The 15356-nt window shown below is 36.1% G+C and overlaps 1 protein-coding gene across 3 annotated transcripts in view; it reads right to left on the reverse strand.

The window, feature by feature from the left end:
- The window catches only part of SLC12A2 (solute carrier family 12 member 2), an 83628-nt gene that overhangs the window by 54023 nt on the left and 14249 nt on the right, over positions 1-15356 (reverse strand). For all 3 annotated transcript variants that reach the window (XM_019732390.2, XM_019732391.2, XM_019732392.2), the window contains exons 2-4: positions 3991-4110; positions 2829-2904; positions 2424-2519 (exon numbers count right to left, since the gene is read on the reverse strand). In XM_019732390.2, coding sequence (XP_019587949.1) covers positions 2424-2519; positions 2829-2904; positions 3991-4110 — 292 coding nt within the window. The remainder of the gene's footprint in view (positions 1-2423; positions 2520-2828; positions 2905-3990; positions 4111-15356) is intronic.

The following is a 15356-nucleotide window of genomic DNA, read 5'->3' on the forward strand; positions in this document are numbered from 1 at the left end:
AACATTAGATTCTTTACCTTTATTTTTCAATTTTCATAGCATTCTTTAGCATTCTTCAAAGGTGAAAAAAGACCTTTTTTGTGGGATCTGTGAACTTAAGGATCTTATCATATGTTTGTATTCAAATCAGTTGTTATTAGTAGTGGTATTGCTGTCCAAACTATCCAAACTTTAGTATCAGTTTCTTCAAGTTGGCTCCTGGGTCTTTTTGACATGAAATTAGTAGCCTTTTGTTATCTTCTTTACTTTCAGATGTAAGATGTCTAGCCTCCTCTAGTACATTTCCTGCCCAGATCTGGAATCGACCTTTTCTCCAAGGTTCCCTGCTTCCTTTGAATGGAAATACACAACATGGGCACTAAGGGTGCTCGTTGCTACTGGGTTGGTCCAGGTGATTTTTGTGGACAGAGCTAAGAAGTGTGTACTTTTGGGGTAAAAATCTATGAGTCATACCGATCTGATACTTTCAATTTAGAATCATGAATATAGGGTGCAATGTAATCTCTTCAATTTTTATATCTGTATGTACTTTCTCCCATGTGGAAAATCCTATTTTCTCAGGAAACCAAGATAAATCCTGTTAGGGGTATCCAAGTCTATGAAGCAGATAACAGAGAAGACTGAAGAGGCTTACGTTCATTGAAAGAATCCCCAGTAAATGTTCAATACAGATGATGCAACTCATTTATACTCTGGTAAAGGCTCAGCCAGGTGTCCAAAGTCACCATTCAACAAGGGAAAAACAACTGCCTTCTAGCAAAGCTTCAGAGTATTTGGTTATTTCTTTAAATTAATGCCTTTCTCTTTTTTCTTCAGGTTCTATTATTTCAGCAAGTATTTGCTCTCTCATTTGTATGAATATCTGATAAGAACAGAAGGATTTGGACTTGTATGATCCATTGGGGTTTCTTCCTATAGTTTCTTCCTTTGTGAACTATCATTTTGAGGGAGCTCAGACAAAATTGCAACACATGGTAATTTATTGAGGCACATCTTCATGCATTCCACATTCTCGTACTTCCTTAGTATCCCAGGACAAAAGACTAGACACAAAGTCTCTGAACTAGATGTATTTGTGCAGATACATAAAATATGGTATTATTGAAAGATAAAACGGGTTTTTACTCATAATGTAGAAAAATCTGTATTTCCCATCAGTTTGAATTCACATGGAGAATACTCTGGGGTTCATGCTGCCAGAGGCTTCATGTCCCATTCCCCTTGAGGCTTACAATCTAGAGTCGAAAGGCTGAAAACAAGGAGAAATTCTTTCATGATTTCCTGGTTCTCTCAAATATCAAACACCCCAACCCATTTCTTCTGCCACTTCCATTCCCCAGTGGTAACAGAAAGAAATGAAGCACGGGCATCTGGTACACAAGAAGCCAAAAAAGACCCTTTTAGTTGGTGTTGTCTGGTAACTCTGTTGGACATATCCACATCTTACACCCCATATGACTCAGTCTAGCCTCATGTGCACATGAGACTTCAGCAGATAGTGATGCATGTTCAGCATAATCATAACCACACTGATACGAGTTCCCAGCTTTCCCCCAGTGCCATGCTGATCTGAATCTTCTGGCATGTAAGAAATATGAAGATGATGGAAAAAATGAAAAGCTCAGTCTGATTCTCTCTCTCTCCAAATATCTGATGCAGATAAACCAGAAATTGACTGTACGTAATGTCAAATACAAATCTGAAAAAGAGTTGGGGCAGATGGAACAGGCTGCTTCTTTTCTCAGTTGATCTGCTAGGATGACTTTGCAGAGGCTGGTACATATTTTCTCTCCTTCTTCTAGGATCTTTTCCTTGTGCTAGCTGTCTGATGAGTTTTGGTGTGGAAAACGCAATTCCTTTTTTCTTGTTCTCAGGGGTCCCAAGGCCATTCTCCTGGGTGCTAAGAGGATAAAAATCTCACAAGGCGGATCTTGAAGTTCAATGAAAGAGGCCTCAGGGCACCCATAGAAGAGAGCTGGAGTTGAGGGTATGGATTCAGAGTCCCAGGTGTAACTCACAAAAGCTGTTAGGTCACAGGGAAAGAACTCTGCCTGTTTCCCTCAATGGGGAGGAATGAGGTCACACCTGTATAACAGTGACCTAATGCAGGATGCATGCTACTGACCCTGGGCTAAAGCCTGAGAGGAGGCAACCAGGGGCAGCCCAGTGAAGAAGAAACCCAGTCAGAAGCTCCATTGTTTCTATCAAATACAATGAACACCCTAAATAAAGTGTACATGTTTGTATATGGGTCAATATAAAATTTTATATTCAAATAGACTTGTTTGAAAGTGCTCAGTAGCAACCTTTTTTTACCTGCACAGACCTGGTATGTTGCTTTTAAAAGGTGAAAAATAAGATGTAAATGTCGTGCTTTTAGTAACAGTAATCTGATGACGACGATGTGCAGAGACTGAATTTACCTCCTCGTACAAATCCATTCGTGGCTATGGCAGAAGTTGACAAACCCGTGATAGTTGTCACAACAGTGGCCATCATTATTACAAGGACTGACAGACCTTTAGAAAAAAGAAGAGAGACTGAGAATGCTTACACCTTTATTTTAACCTGCCATATTTACAACTGGATAGTCCGATTATAACTTACGAATTACCTTATTTTTATCCCATTTTAAATAAATCAAATCTGAATTATGAAAAAAACATTAAAACAACAATCTTTTACTAAGGAGAACACAACTTAGAATCTTATACTAAGGAGAACGTAGCTTAGAATGATTCCAATCGCTTGTATTATGAGGTTCAGAGCCTAGACACGAACACAGCTTATTCATTCTCAATGAGTCAAGCAGCCTGAACTTCACTTACCTATTCCAGCTTGACCTACAATCCATGACAGTCTAATGAAGAGCATCACACCCCAGATGTTTAACATACAACGTACCTAGGAAAGGAAGAGGCCAAGGCACAGATGAGGAACATGATTGAGTATGATACAGCAATAAATGCTAAACTAGCCAAAAGCACTATAACATACATTTAAAACTACACAAAGTCGTTATAACATACATTTAAAACTACAGAAAGTTGTTTTAAATATAACTATTATCCCACCCTTTAACAGTTTTTTAAGAGCTTAAATGTGAGCTAATGTAAGTATAATGTAATACGTGAGTGTATATATACAAGTGTGTGTGTACACACACATACACACACCCATCATACTTTCCTGAAGCAGCAGAATCAACTGAACACGAAAGGTACAAGGAATATTTTAAGACTTCAACCCTAAAAACCAGTAGTCTATGTTCCCCTTTATCAATGGAAGTAAGTTTAATTTTTGTTTATTTTTTCATAACATCCTCATGTCAGGATTTCTACAAGAGATTTAAGTATTATATAATATTTGTCAATACAAAATGCCAATTGTTCACGTATCTTTCAAAAACTATTTGTGAGACAGTTTCCTCATTTTTATTTATTATGTTCAGAAATAGAACATAATCTTCTAAAATACTAAAATCTAAGCACAGGCAAACTAAACTATCTGGAGTTTCACATTCACTATTGATTAGGCAATGAAATTACTACTAGAACTGGGATTTTTTCCTCTACCTCTCCCCTAAGTGTCAATGCAACTCCAATTAAGTGCTTCTGAAGTCCCAGTGAGAGGTCACTTCAGTCTGTCTAGACAGATCCTTAGCGCCGGTTTGAATACAGAAAACAGAGAAGTAAATCGGAACCTTAATCACCTAAAACTATCTATTGAAGGGACCTCACCACTTAAGAAAAGGATTTCTGTTCTATACATTTCTCTTCAAAAGATACTGGGGTAGCAGGAAAGGAAGCAGGTATATTTCATCTCTATCGCCTGCTCCGCTTTCTTGATTCCAATGCTCTCATCAATTTAACAGCTTCATACTTACTGAAAAGTCACAATATACAAGACTTACAAGAGACAATGAAATACAGTGTAGAGGTAGTCCAGTATAATTTTATTAACTCTAAAATCAAGTCTCTATGTACATACTAATACACCCTTGATCCAGCCAAACTTCACAACTCCTTTACTTTCCGCTGTATACGTGACCACAGCATCTCTGGCAGGAGTACTTTCTTCCCCATTTGCAAAGCCATCCTCAAAAGGTTCCTGGTTATAAAAGGAAATGTAATTTAGAATTATTTAAAATTGAAAATCACCTGATAAAAACAAACATCACTAAATGCACTCAACCATGTTTAGAAGGACATGGTACAGATTTCCAAAAATGAAGGGTTCCTGAATATTTTACCTGAGGAAAATGTAAAGCAATCAAGTGGAAGAAACCTTAATTACTGAGCTTTAAAAATGTAAATCTTATCATGACAGTAAACCCATTTCAATCATTTCAGATTTTCATTACACTGTGCTGGTATCTGGAGAACACAATGAGTATGGTTTGTTAAGCTACTGGGTCAGTCAATTCACACCTTTGTCTTTCCAGCCACCTCACACTACCTAGCTGGCATCCGTTCCACATCTGAAATTTCACCGTTAACCATTTAAAACTCCTCATCACCACCAAAGAACAGTTTTCCCTCGACAGTCGATGACAGCAGGATTCCCACAGACCCCAAGATTCACTCAGAACTCCTCCCTTTACTCCTTCTCTTCATTCAGTCACTCAGTGCTCTTCACTTTTCCCTTTGTAATTTTTCTCAGATTCAGACATGAACTGGTTAACACAATTCATTTTCATAATTAGTGTTTCCTTCATAGTTTTTACATTTCATGTGTGATTCTATAATTCTTAAGTTTTTTGTTCTCTACCTTCTTTCTCTCCCTCTCTCCCTGGTTCTCAACTTTTGGTCAGTCCCAACAGACCCAAGGCAGATGACAAATTTCCAAACCAATACTGGTGCCCTAAACAGGTCATGAAGGGTAGAGGGAGGTGTTGGAGACAGAAAATGTTCTAGATCTAAAATCATGGCCCTAACACTATCCCCATACTTCTTCCTCTACCCATATCCTCAACCGTAGGTAAAAAAAAACCCAGCTATATTTCAAACATAATTCTTTAAATGCAAAAGAGCCAACTAAATTAATTATCATTTAATCCTGAAAATTGTGATCTAAATTTCCTACAGTACTTTTCAAAAAACGATTTTCAGTGGTTCACATCTTCTAGTGAATTCTGAATATTAATTTTTCATAGAAATGAGCTGTTAGCAAGTTCTGTGTTACCACAGAGCAAAACCTGTCAAAATCCAAACTTCCCTATTTTCCTTGACCAATATCTGTTAGCTAGGTGGATTAATTTAATTCTGTTTAATGCATAATTGCTATATGCTTTTTCAAAGTACTATCAACCTAGATTAGCTCTTAGATTCCACATTTATACAACTTAACTACTGCTAAATTTTAGATTTTTAAGCAACAGAAGTTAAATGCAATAATATCTTTAAGTATATTTTTAAAAATTATTTTACTTAGGCTTTTTAATGGTGCTAAGAGAAAAACAATCAAATTTTCAACTAATCTCCATGTTTCCATTAACAAACACAGCTATAACTTCAACTATGTGAAACACATGGAAAATAAGTCATTCAGAGATCATTAAGAACTTAAAAATGAATTTTACTTTAGCTACTCCGATAGTTCACAAATTGAAAACAGTTCCTAAGAGAAATAAATTATAACAATTTCCCTTTCAACACACAGTTCCAAAACTACTATCTACTGTATCGATGACTATTATACTGTATGAGGGATGCCCCAAGCTAGTGGTATAAAGAACTAACCACTCCCAAATATTTTTAATTATCCCAGTGCTACGCTTTTTAAACAGCTTTATTTGAGACATAATTTACATACCACACGACTTACCCATGTAAAGTACACAAATCATTGATTTTCAGTATATTCATGAAGTTGTGCCATTATCACCACAGTCAATTTTAGAACATTTTCATCATTCCCAGAACGAGCTTCATACCCATTAGCAGTCACTCCCCATTACCCTTTTCCTCCAGCTCCTGGCAATCACTTATGGATTTTCTGTTGCTATGGATTTGCTATTCTGACATTTCATATAAATGGAATAATGAATCATACAATGTGTGGCCTGTGTGTGTGGCTTCTTTCACTTAGCATAACGTTTTCAAGCCACATCCATGTTATATAGCATGTATCAGTACTTCACTTTTTTATTGCCAAATAATATTCCACGGTATGGGTGTACCGTATTTTGTTTATCCACTCAGCAGCTGATGAATATCTGGGCTGACTCCACGTTTTGGCTATTATGAATAATGCTGCTGTGAACAGTTATCTACAAGTCTTTGTGTGAACATATGTTTTAATTATCTTGGGCATATACCTAGGAATGGAATTGCTGGGTCATGAATACTTCTTGAAATGACTACGTCTGATCATTTTTCTCATCTCTTGTTTTATATCAGACTGCAGACTGTTACTCCTCATTTCAGTCAATGTGTCTGCCTATTGTTACCGTTCCTCGCTTAGAATCTGGTATAAACATGGAAACAAGTAACCATTCAACTTGTTAGAAATACGGATAAATAGAAAAAAAAAATTGTGACCTGGGGTCTGTATAGCGCAATCACAAGAGAAACCCGCTTAGGTTTTATTGCCACTGTTGGGTGTGTTCTAGATGGTAGAGCACCAGTGATGATCCCAAATTAAAAAAAAAAAAAAAAGATTCCTCGAAAGAACCGATGATTCAACTGTTCAATTATTCAAATAAAAGCCAGAACAAAAATGTTTGCCTGTTAATTCAATTTAAAGCAGACAGAAGTTTCTTATTTCTCATTGTAGGATATTTAGTGCTCTTCAGTTAACTTATGAAAGAAGACTTTAAAATACCATATAATTTGCAAGTATTACAAGAAAATATAATGTCCATAATATACACAAAAAGACTTCTCTCTCTCATCTCAGTTTAAAAACAAAAACAAAAAACTAAAGATGTGTGTATGAAATAGGCTACTTTTTTCAAAGCTAAGTATTGGTGTGGGTGTCTTTTTAACAAAGCAAAAGCATGCAAGCATCTTAAAATTTCTGCTGTGGGTGTTTATCAGAATTCCACCTCAAAGTTGAAGACTTAGCAGTAACTATACTAGTTTCCACTATAATACTACAAACAACTATATTCAAAAACACAAAGATTTTTCCAGAGTGCATGGAGTAGTATTTTAAAATAAAGATAGGCCCACATAAAGTGAAGTTTATCTTCCTCATCATGTTCCAATAGCTCTATTTAAAAAAATATTTGTTGATAATCTCTAAAATACAACTCAAAAATTAAAATCAAATAAGTATTATTACTTATAGTTCAATCAATAGACTTAAATATAATGAAATTGGGTTTATGATTATATTAATTTCTGGAAGCAATAGGAAACCAGAGTAGAACACACATGTAGGTTTCCCCCACTATCTGAAAGTAGAGCGTTCCTATGAAACCTTTTGTAAGCTGAAATGGCGTAAAGCGAAGAAGCTTTACCTTAGGACACACTTTGCTAATGAATGCACCGAATAAATCGAGATTAAAGCACAGGTGCTCACAGACACCGTTCAAAGTTATGACAGCTTGATGCTGAGATGCTGAGTGCAGTTCCCGGGGAAGGAGCTTGGCGGGGCTACTCTCACTGCTTGGGGTGTGCACCGCCTCCGTAAAGAATGGCCCATTGCAAAACAAATGCTGAATGCTATGTTTGCTTTTCATAGTTTTTCATAAAAGCAAAACTTCTCTTTGGATTTCTTTCAGTTAGTGAAAATAAGTACTAGTGCAGTTCTATTGTAAGAAGTAAAGTGGCATAAAACAAGTTTTCAAAAAGTTGGGGAATATCTGTATTTTATTTCTTTAAATACATCAATTCCAGAGAAATAAGTAAATTGTTGGGTATGGCATTTTGTCTACATACAAAAATATTGCTTTAAAACCTTACACTCAGAAGAATTTCACATATACAATTATGAACTATAAATAATGCTGACGCAAAGGTACATAAATAAAATCTTCAATTTACCTACCCTTTTCACAGAAACGATGGGTTTGTGTTCTTTACTGTTTTTCACATAATGGATAATACATAAAAAATAGCAACATAAATTATTTTATGTATAACACCATATTAAATGAGATGGACCAAATTAATCTGAATTTATTTGGGGAAATAATCTCTCAAAAAGCAGCACTGTGATTCTGAGTCTATCTACCAAGCAGGGATTGAGGGTCGGGCGGAGAACAGAAGGGAGGAGAGAGGAAGAGACAGAGGAAACAAGGGAAGACCCAGATAAGTAAGACCCTCAGTAACTAGAAGGATTTCTTAACTAGAGAAATAGAGATACCAGTAAATTATGTCACCTGAAAAGGAAATGATTAATTCAATTGGATGTGCTGAATTTGAGGAGCCATGAGACAATTCAAGAGTTCTTTCTATCAAGCAGTTAAAAAATTCATGACTGGAACTTAGGAGAAAGGCCAGGTAAACAGCTAGTGGGTGAAGATACGGAAACCGAATGAAAAAAGAAACTTACAAAGAAAAAACACGAGGAGTTGAACATTCTTCTGAGAATATAGAAAATACAAGAATGAAAGAGAATTCTGGTCTCCATGGTCAGTATGTCTTTGCAGAGAGTAGAGAAAAGGAGAATTTTTACACTGTGGATAATGTCTTCTCTGCCTTATACATTCAAATTTCCACCTCAATTTGATCGTTCTTTCTCCTTTAACCGCGGTTAACTTTTTACTGCACACCACTCACTCCACCCATCGCAATCGTCCAGCCGAACTTGCTGTAAATACTATAGCACATTCCTCAGCGCACAGCAACCTGGCTTCAGCCCCCCGCCACCCCAACACTGAAAGTTTTATAACACATCCAAAGACTTCTCTAAAGTACATTTTGCAGTCTCTGTCTCACTGGACTTTTGAAACAGCATGATTCTGTTAAACACTCCCTCTTTCCTGAAACATTTCCTGAAATACCATACGTTCTGTCAGCCTCTTCTACCAGCAATTGAAGAGTAACAGTCCCTCCAACACTTGGTCCTAGATCCTAGACAGCTCCTTTTCTCACTCTGTATTTTCTTCCTATGGTCATCTCACCAGACCTGTAGCTTTAAACACCATCTAAATGTGATAAGCAGTAAGTGATGGCTCCCATTCATTTCCAGGTCAGACCTTCCCTCTGAATTTCAGCTGTGGGTGTAAATACTGATGTGGCCACTTGGATATTTCATTATGTTTACTATTCCAATTCCTATCAAATGAGAAGAAGAAATTGTCAATGTGTGATGAACAGCAACTTTCCTCTAAATGAAAAGAGGGAAAAGGTTTCTCTTTTTTGATTAGTTTTTAATTCCTTAAGCTTTCAGTGAATACTTAACTATCAAAAAAGCATCTGACCAGAAAGATAGTAAGTTCTTAATAATGAAAATCCTTTGTAATATAAATGTATTTTAGATTTATTCCTCAATGCACATGTCTAAAAATTTACAAAGTATTTTCAGTTTCCAATATCCAAAAATTAACTCATCTTTTAACCCACTGATTTAAATGATCTTTTACGTATCAAAGGTCACATTTCAATTCTGCTTGACCTAAGAGAAAACACTAGTTATAATATACTGACTTGGTTTAATGGTGATTTTTCAGTTAAAAAAACAAAAAACTCTTACAAAATCAAGGTACTGTTTATTCCCTAACACTAAAATTGTCTTCAGTATTTTTTGTGACAATCTATGATGAAATCAGATTTCATTTTAAAATAATAGACAAAAATCAAGCTTTAGAAAAAAATACTTACCCAAGTTTTTAAGAAACTTACAATGAAAAACCTTAACACTGCTTTAACTAGCTCTGGACCATATTGTGTAGAAATGTCTCCTGTGACACCCTTATCAGTTCCTAAATGCACTTTTCACTGTTAAATGCTTTAAGTACACATTACACTAAAATATTGTATTTACCTTTCTTTGAACACCCCAGTTACTAAGTCCACAAAATTTTCATCTCAAGTGTATAATGTAGCATAGGTGGGTCTCTGCAATGTCACTGGCCAAGGATGTCAGTCAAACCCATGAAAGATGATTGTGCGGGGATCAAATGATTTATGATCACATTTTTTTCCAAAGTAAGTTAATAAAGGTGTTTACCATTGTGCAAAGAAAACTCAAGATCATTTAAACATTGTAACCTCTAAATACAATTAAAATACTAATAAAACACGTTTCTGGCAATAGTAAAGGCTGGGCAAAAGTCTTTGTTCAGCAATTTTAGGCCACAGTGGGCAAAAGACAATTACATATATATATTTTTAAGTTGGAAGGAGGGGGAAATGTTTAAGTTTTCGTTTTGTTTGTTGTTTTAAAGAACAATTGACCATAGCTGTACCAAAATGTCTCTTCAGGTCTTAAGGCTGTCACAGTATTGGTTCCAGGTAGACTTAAGGATATTCAAATAGGGGCACCCTTTGAAGAGGGAAATGTTCCAAACCCTTAACTGTATTTAATATATTATTATAAAAAGTCCAAAGTAACTTCTGATGTTCTGTTATTTGAAGAGTCTTCATTTGCAAATAAAGTTTCTGGTGATAAACCACAATCACATCCTTCCACTCATTCATTAAACAAACATTTATTAATCAATTTTATCAAGCACATACTAGGTACTTTCCAGCCCTCCTAGAGTTTATATTTTTATAGTAGAGACTAGAGATGAAAGGTAGGTCTTCTAACTTTAATCCCAGGCAGTTTCCACTATACTAAGCAGCCTCTATTAAATTAAATGTTTACCCAGTCCATAAAAGGGTGGTTGCTTTTTTCAATAATACTCCTTTTCAAGTCAGCCTCTCTGTGAAAATCAGTTACCTACTCTGTGAAATGGAGATAATCCCTGCCTCCAGTACCATCCCTTTGGAGTCTTGAGGCTCTAAATAAAGATCAATTTGCAATAAGACAGCCATATAAAGCAAGTAAGGCTTCTAGCGCATGGCTATAAAGCCAGCTGATACAGCTTGATTACAATGCAGCAATTTAAGTGCCAAGGCCATGTTAGAAATGTGAGTGTGACTTAGTTATAGATTTCAAAATAATGAGTAGGAAACTTATTCCTAGGTGGCCTGGCTTTTCAATGCCTGGCCATTTTCCAACAAGAACACGATTACACACTCACTTGACTTTATGAGAGCAATGGCAGAAGTGTCCCTGGAACTCCACATGCTCTCAGGACCCAGTCAGTGCTGCTCCCATGGCACCTGTGGAAAAGCTGGGACCTGTGACATTACAGGAGGACCAAAGCCTGAGGCACCTCCTCCTTCAACCAGGGATCCTCCTCTTTTTGTCCCCTCACTGCGTCTCTGATACACGTATATACATATTGCATTAAATCTTGATCATATGAGTGTATGCTTCTTTGTAAAGGAACAAAATTGTTTTTAGCATCAAAATTGCTTTTAGCATCACCTCTGTGACTAGAAAGTGGTTCTTAAACTAATACACTAACTTACACAGATAATGTGAAGATTGTGTAAGAGCAGGTATTCATTTACAAAAAGTATATATATAAAAAACAAGGGTGATTATTGATGAAGAAAGCTGCAAAGCAGAAAAAGAAAGAATATGAGATTGTTTTAGTTTTTCAATTAAGACAAAGTTACTTGTATAGGCTAATCATTTTCTTGCTGTCACAAAATAGGGGTCAAACAATGACTAGCCCTGCCAGATGATCTGGGAAATAAAATTTGGGTCCCAATCACAATTGATGTATCTTTTTACACAGTAAATCAACCTTACTAAATAAAATGACAGAAAAAAAGCAACATGAGCAGGAAAAAATGGGGCGGGGGGGATACGCAGCTATAAAGCTTTGATGCATTTAACAACTGCATATGCAGAAGAAGGTGCTATATACAGGGTAGTAGCTATGGTAGAGAATACAGAAATTCAAAAATATTTACCCTCATTTAAGTTATCCAACTTCAAATTATTCTGGCAGAGCACACACATCATCTCAATGCTAAAAAATGCTGGTAACTACAACTACCAAAAAAGTCACAAGTCCATTGTTAGGGAAAGTAACACATAAATAAAACCAATACAATAATCCCTTCCAGAAGCTGAGTTTTATATCCTACCTCAAATTAACACTTGCACTAAATGAAAAACAAGATGGAAAAGACTATTTAGCAAGCAGATTTCCATCTGTTTCTGAGAAATTCCCTTACTATTTCCTATAACTACACAAACACTTGGAAAATAGAACAGGGAAAGGGATGATTTTTTTCCCCATGACTTTTAAAGAGGGCAATCCTGGATAAAGAATTGGTTTGTAGGGTAACAAATAACTTGATTTTGCATATTTGGGGGTGATGTTAACCATGGCATAGAATCCAACCCAATTCACGTTTATTGTGATAGACCCCAAGTTTTTTGTGCAAAGTAATATTGCAAAACACAAAATAGTTTTTCTGCCTTCAAGAAATAAGAGTTTCTTATAAAATATAGTTGTACATAATCTAGGTCTGGTTATCCGTTAGCTATGGGATAAACTAAGAAGTCTTAGTATGTGAGACCCTCATACTCTGTCTGGCTTCCTTGAAAGTTACAGTCAGACACTTCCCTTAAATGCTTACATGTCCTCTTTCCCCGAACTGGCACATTGGTGAGAGGTATTATTAGCCCCCCTTAACAAACAAGGAAACAGTCTTTGAGAGATTAAGATTCCCCAAATCATGCAGCTATTAATATGGCAATCCAGAGACTCTTCTAACTGGTACAATTCCACATATTACAGTGCACCAAGGTAAATTATATTAGGCATCTATTTTGGGACAAGGAGGCATAAGATTGACAAATCACCCAGTTTAGGACACTGTCCTGCTTGAACTTTCCAATTCTCTAGCTATTTTCACTCTTCACATTGCTTCATCTTTCCCTCCTTCCTGTACTTCCAAATACACAGAAGCTAGGGGTTTCCTGACATGGTCCTCATAAAAATGACAGAAGTTCTGCACTGGATGGCACCACAGGAAATTTAAAGACCTCTGTGCTTTGTAGAAATTCCTCCAGGGTCTAGAGCGTCTATAAAACTCTTTGCCCTACAGGGCTGTAAGCTATAGACAGCTGCACTGGACTACCTATGGTGGAGAAAGAATTGCTCGTGTCTAGACATATCCCATCTGGAAGGCATGTCAAATGTTTAAGTATGAAACTGTGACTGGATAGTTATGTGTGTGACTTTACTTTGGAAGTTTATTTGGAGGCTATTGTGGTAGAGAGGGTAGTTAAAATAGGCCAATCATTCAGTTTCTGTGTTACCTAGGATTTTTTTTCCAATTAAAGACCCACATTAGTTGCTCAAGCTAGCAATTCCTTTCAAGAAGGCTTAAAAAATAAAATTATCCACACAGAATTCTTGAATTTGTAATCAATGTTTTGTTAACCACTCATAGTAAGATTTGACATGATTAAAGAAAAGGTATTAGTCTGTTTTATAAGTAAAGTTTCTGTATTTTTTCCCACTGTATGGACCAATTTCCTATTTCTATTAATTTTCCTTAAAGTTTTTTACATACCCTTGAATGCCTATCCTTTAAGTTAGAAAATTACTAAAAGAGCTCCAACTAAAATATTTTATTAGATAATATTGCTGAAATACTGGTTTTAAAGTATTTTCTCCTGAGGGACTTTTTGCTTGCTTAACATACTTGGAAGATGGTTGGGCTCCTTCTCATCCGTTAGGTCTTAGTTTAAATGGAGCCCTCTACTTCCCAGTCCACCCAACATATATATACTTTCTTCTCATCCAAGCCCCTCTTTTATTCTCTTCATAGCATACATCACAGTGTGTAATTAACTTTTTAATTTACTTAGTTTTTGTAATCTATGCACCCACCCACCCCCACTCCTTCAATATGCATTAAAATGGAAGGTCCACCAGGGCACACCTTTCCTATCATTTTTATCAGAGACACAGTGAATAAATGTTGAGCTTTTATGGGCAATCTGTTTTTCAAATAACGTCCAGAAACAGAAGTGAAATTTAGCGAGTCTGCTCCTAAGTCATATCTAGATTCAAATTCCAGCTCTGTTACATACTAGCTATGTGAACACTGGCAAGTTATTTAACCCTTGTGGCCCTTAGTTTCCACATCTGTAAAAATAAGAGATAATATTACTGGGTTGCCCCATACTGTTTGAGAAGATGAACCGAGAAAATATGATGATGATGGAAATATAAATTAGTAAACTATTTTGGAAAAAATTGGGCATTATCTTCTAAAGCTGAAAATATGCATACCCTTTAACCCAGCAATTCTACTCCTAGGTATATCTCTATACATAAACAATACTAACATGAAGCAGGACACTTGTATAACAATGTTCATATTAGCACTGTAAAAAACTGTCAAAAACTAGACACGATCCAAACATCCGTAACTGCAGAATAAATAAACTGTAGCATCTCATACAATGAAATAAAAATGTAATAGCTATAAAAATGAATGAATTATCAATACAAACAAACCTAACAGTGAACAAAAGACAAAAGATGGCAGATAAAAATATACTGTATAATTCCACAGGCAAAACTAGACTACAGTTGACCCTTGAATAATGCAGGGATTGGGGGGGCAAACCCCTGTGCAGTCAAAAATACATGTATAATTTTGACTCCCCCCAAAATTAACTACTAATAGCCTACTATTGACTTATTATGGAAACCATACCAATAACAAACAGTCGATTAACATATATTTTGTATGTTATGTGTATTATATACTACATTCTTAGAACAAAGTAAGCTAGTAAAAAGCATATTAAGAAAATCATTAAGGAAGAGAAAATACATTTATAACATTTATTTAAACATCCATGTATAAGTGGACTTGCACAGTTCAAACCTGCGTTGTTCAAAGGTCAACTGTAATATTCTTCAGGAATACATAAAGGTAATGAAAGCCATTTAAAAAAAAAATTAAAACCAAGGCTGAAGGAAATCATCACCATTAAGCCATGACAGCAGCTCCTTTGGGAGATCAGCAAGGAGTGCACAGAGGATTTCTGGGGTGCCAGCAATGTTCCATTTCTTGATCTGGGTGTTGATCACTTAAGTTATACATTTATTTTTTTTTTCTCTGCTATTTTCCACAATAAAAAGACTTTTTTTAATATAAATTTTATTGGGGAACAGTGTGTTTCTCCAGGGCCCATCAGCTCCAAGTCGTTGCCCTTCAATCTAGTTGTGGAGGGCGCAGCTCAGCTCCAAGTCTAGTCGCCGTTTACAATCTTTAGTTGCAGGGGGAGCAGCCCACCATCCCATGTGGGAATCGAACCGGTAACCCTGTTGTTCAGAGCTCGCGCTCTAACCAACTCAGCCATCACGACTG

This window comes from Rhinolophus sinicus, linkage group LG03, assembly GCF_036562045.2.
Source record: "Rhinolophus sinicus isolate RSC01 linkage group LG03, ASM3656204v1, whole genome shotgun sequence".
Classification (NCBI taxonomy): domain Eukaryota; kingdom Metazoa; phylum Chordata; class Mammalia; order Chiroptera; family Rhinolophidae; genus Rhinolophus; species Rhinolophus sinicus.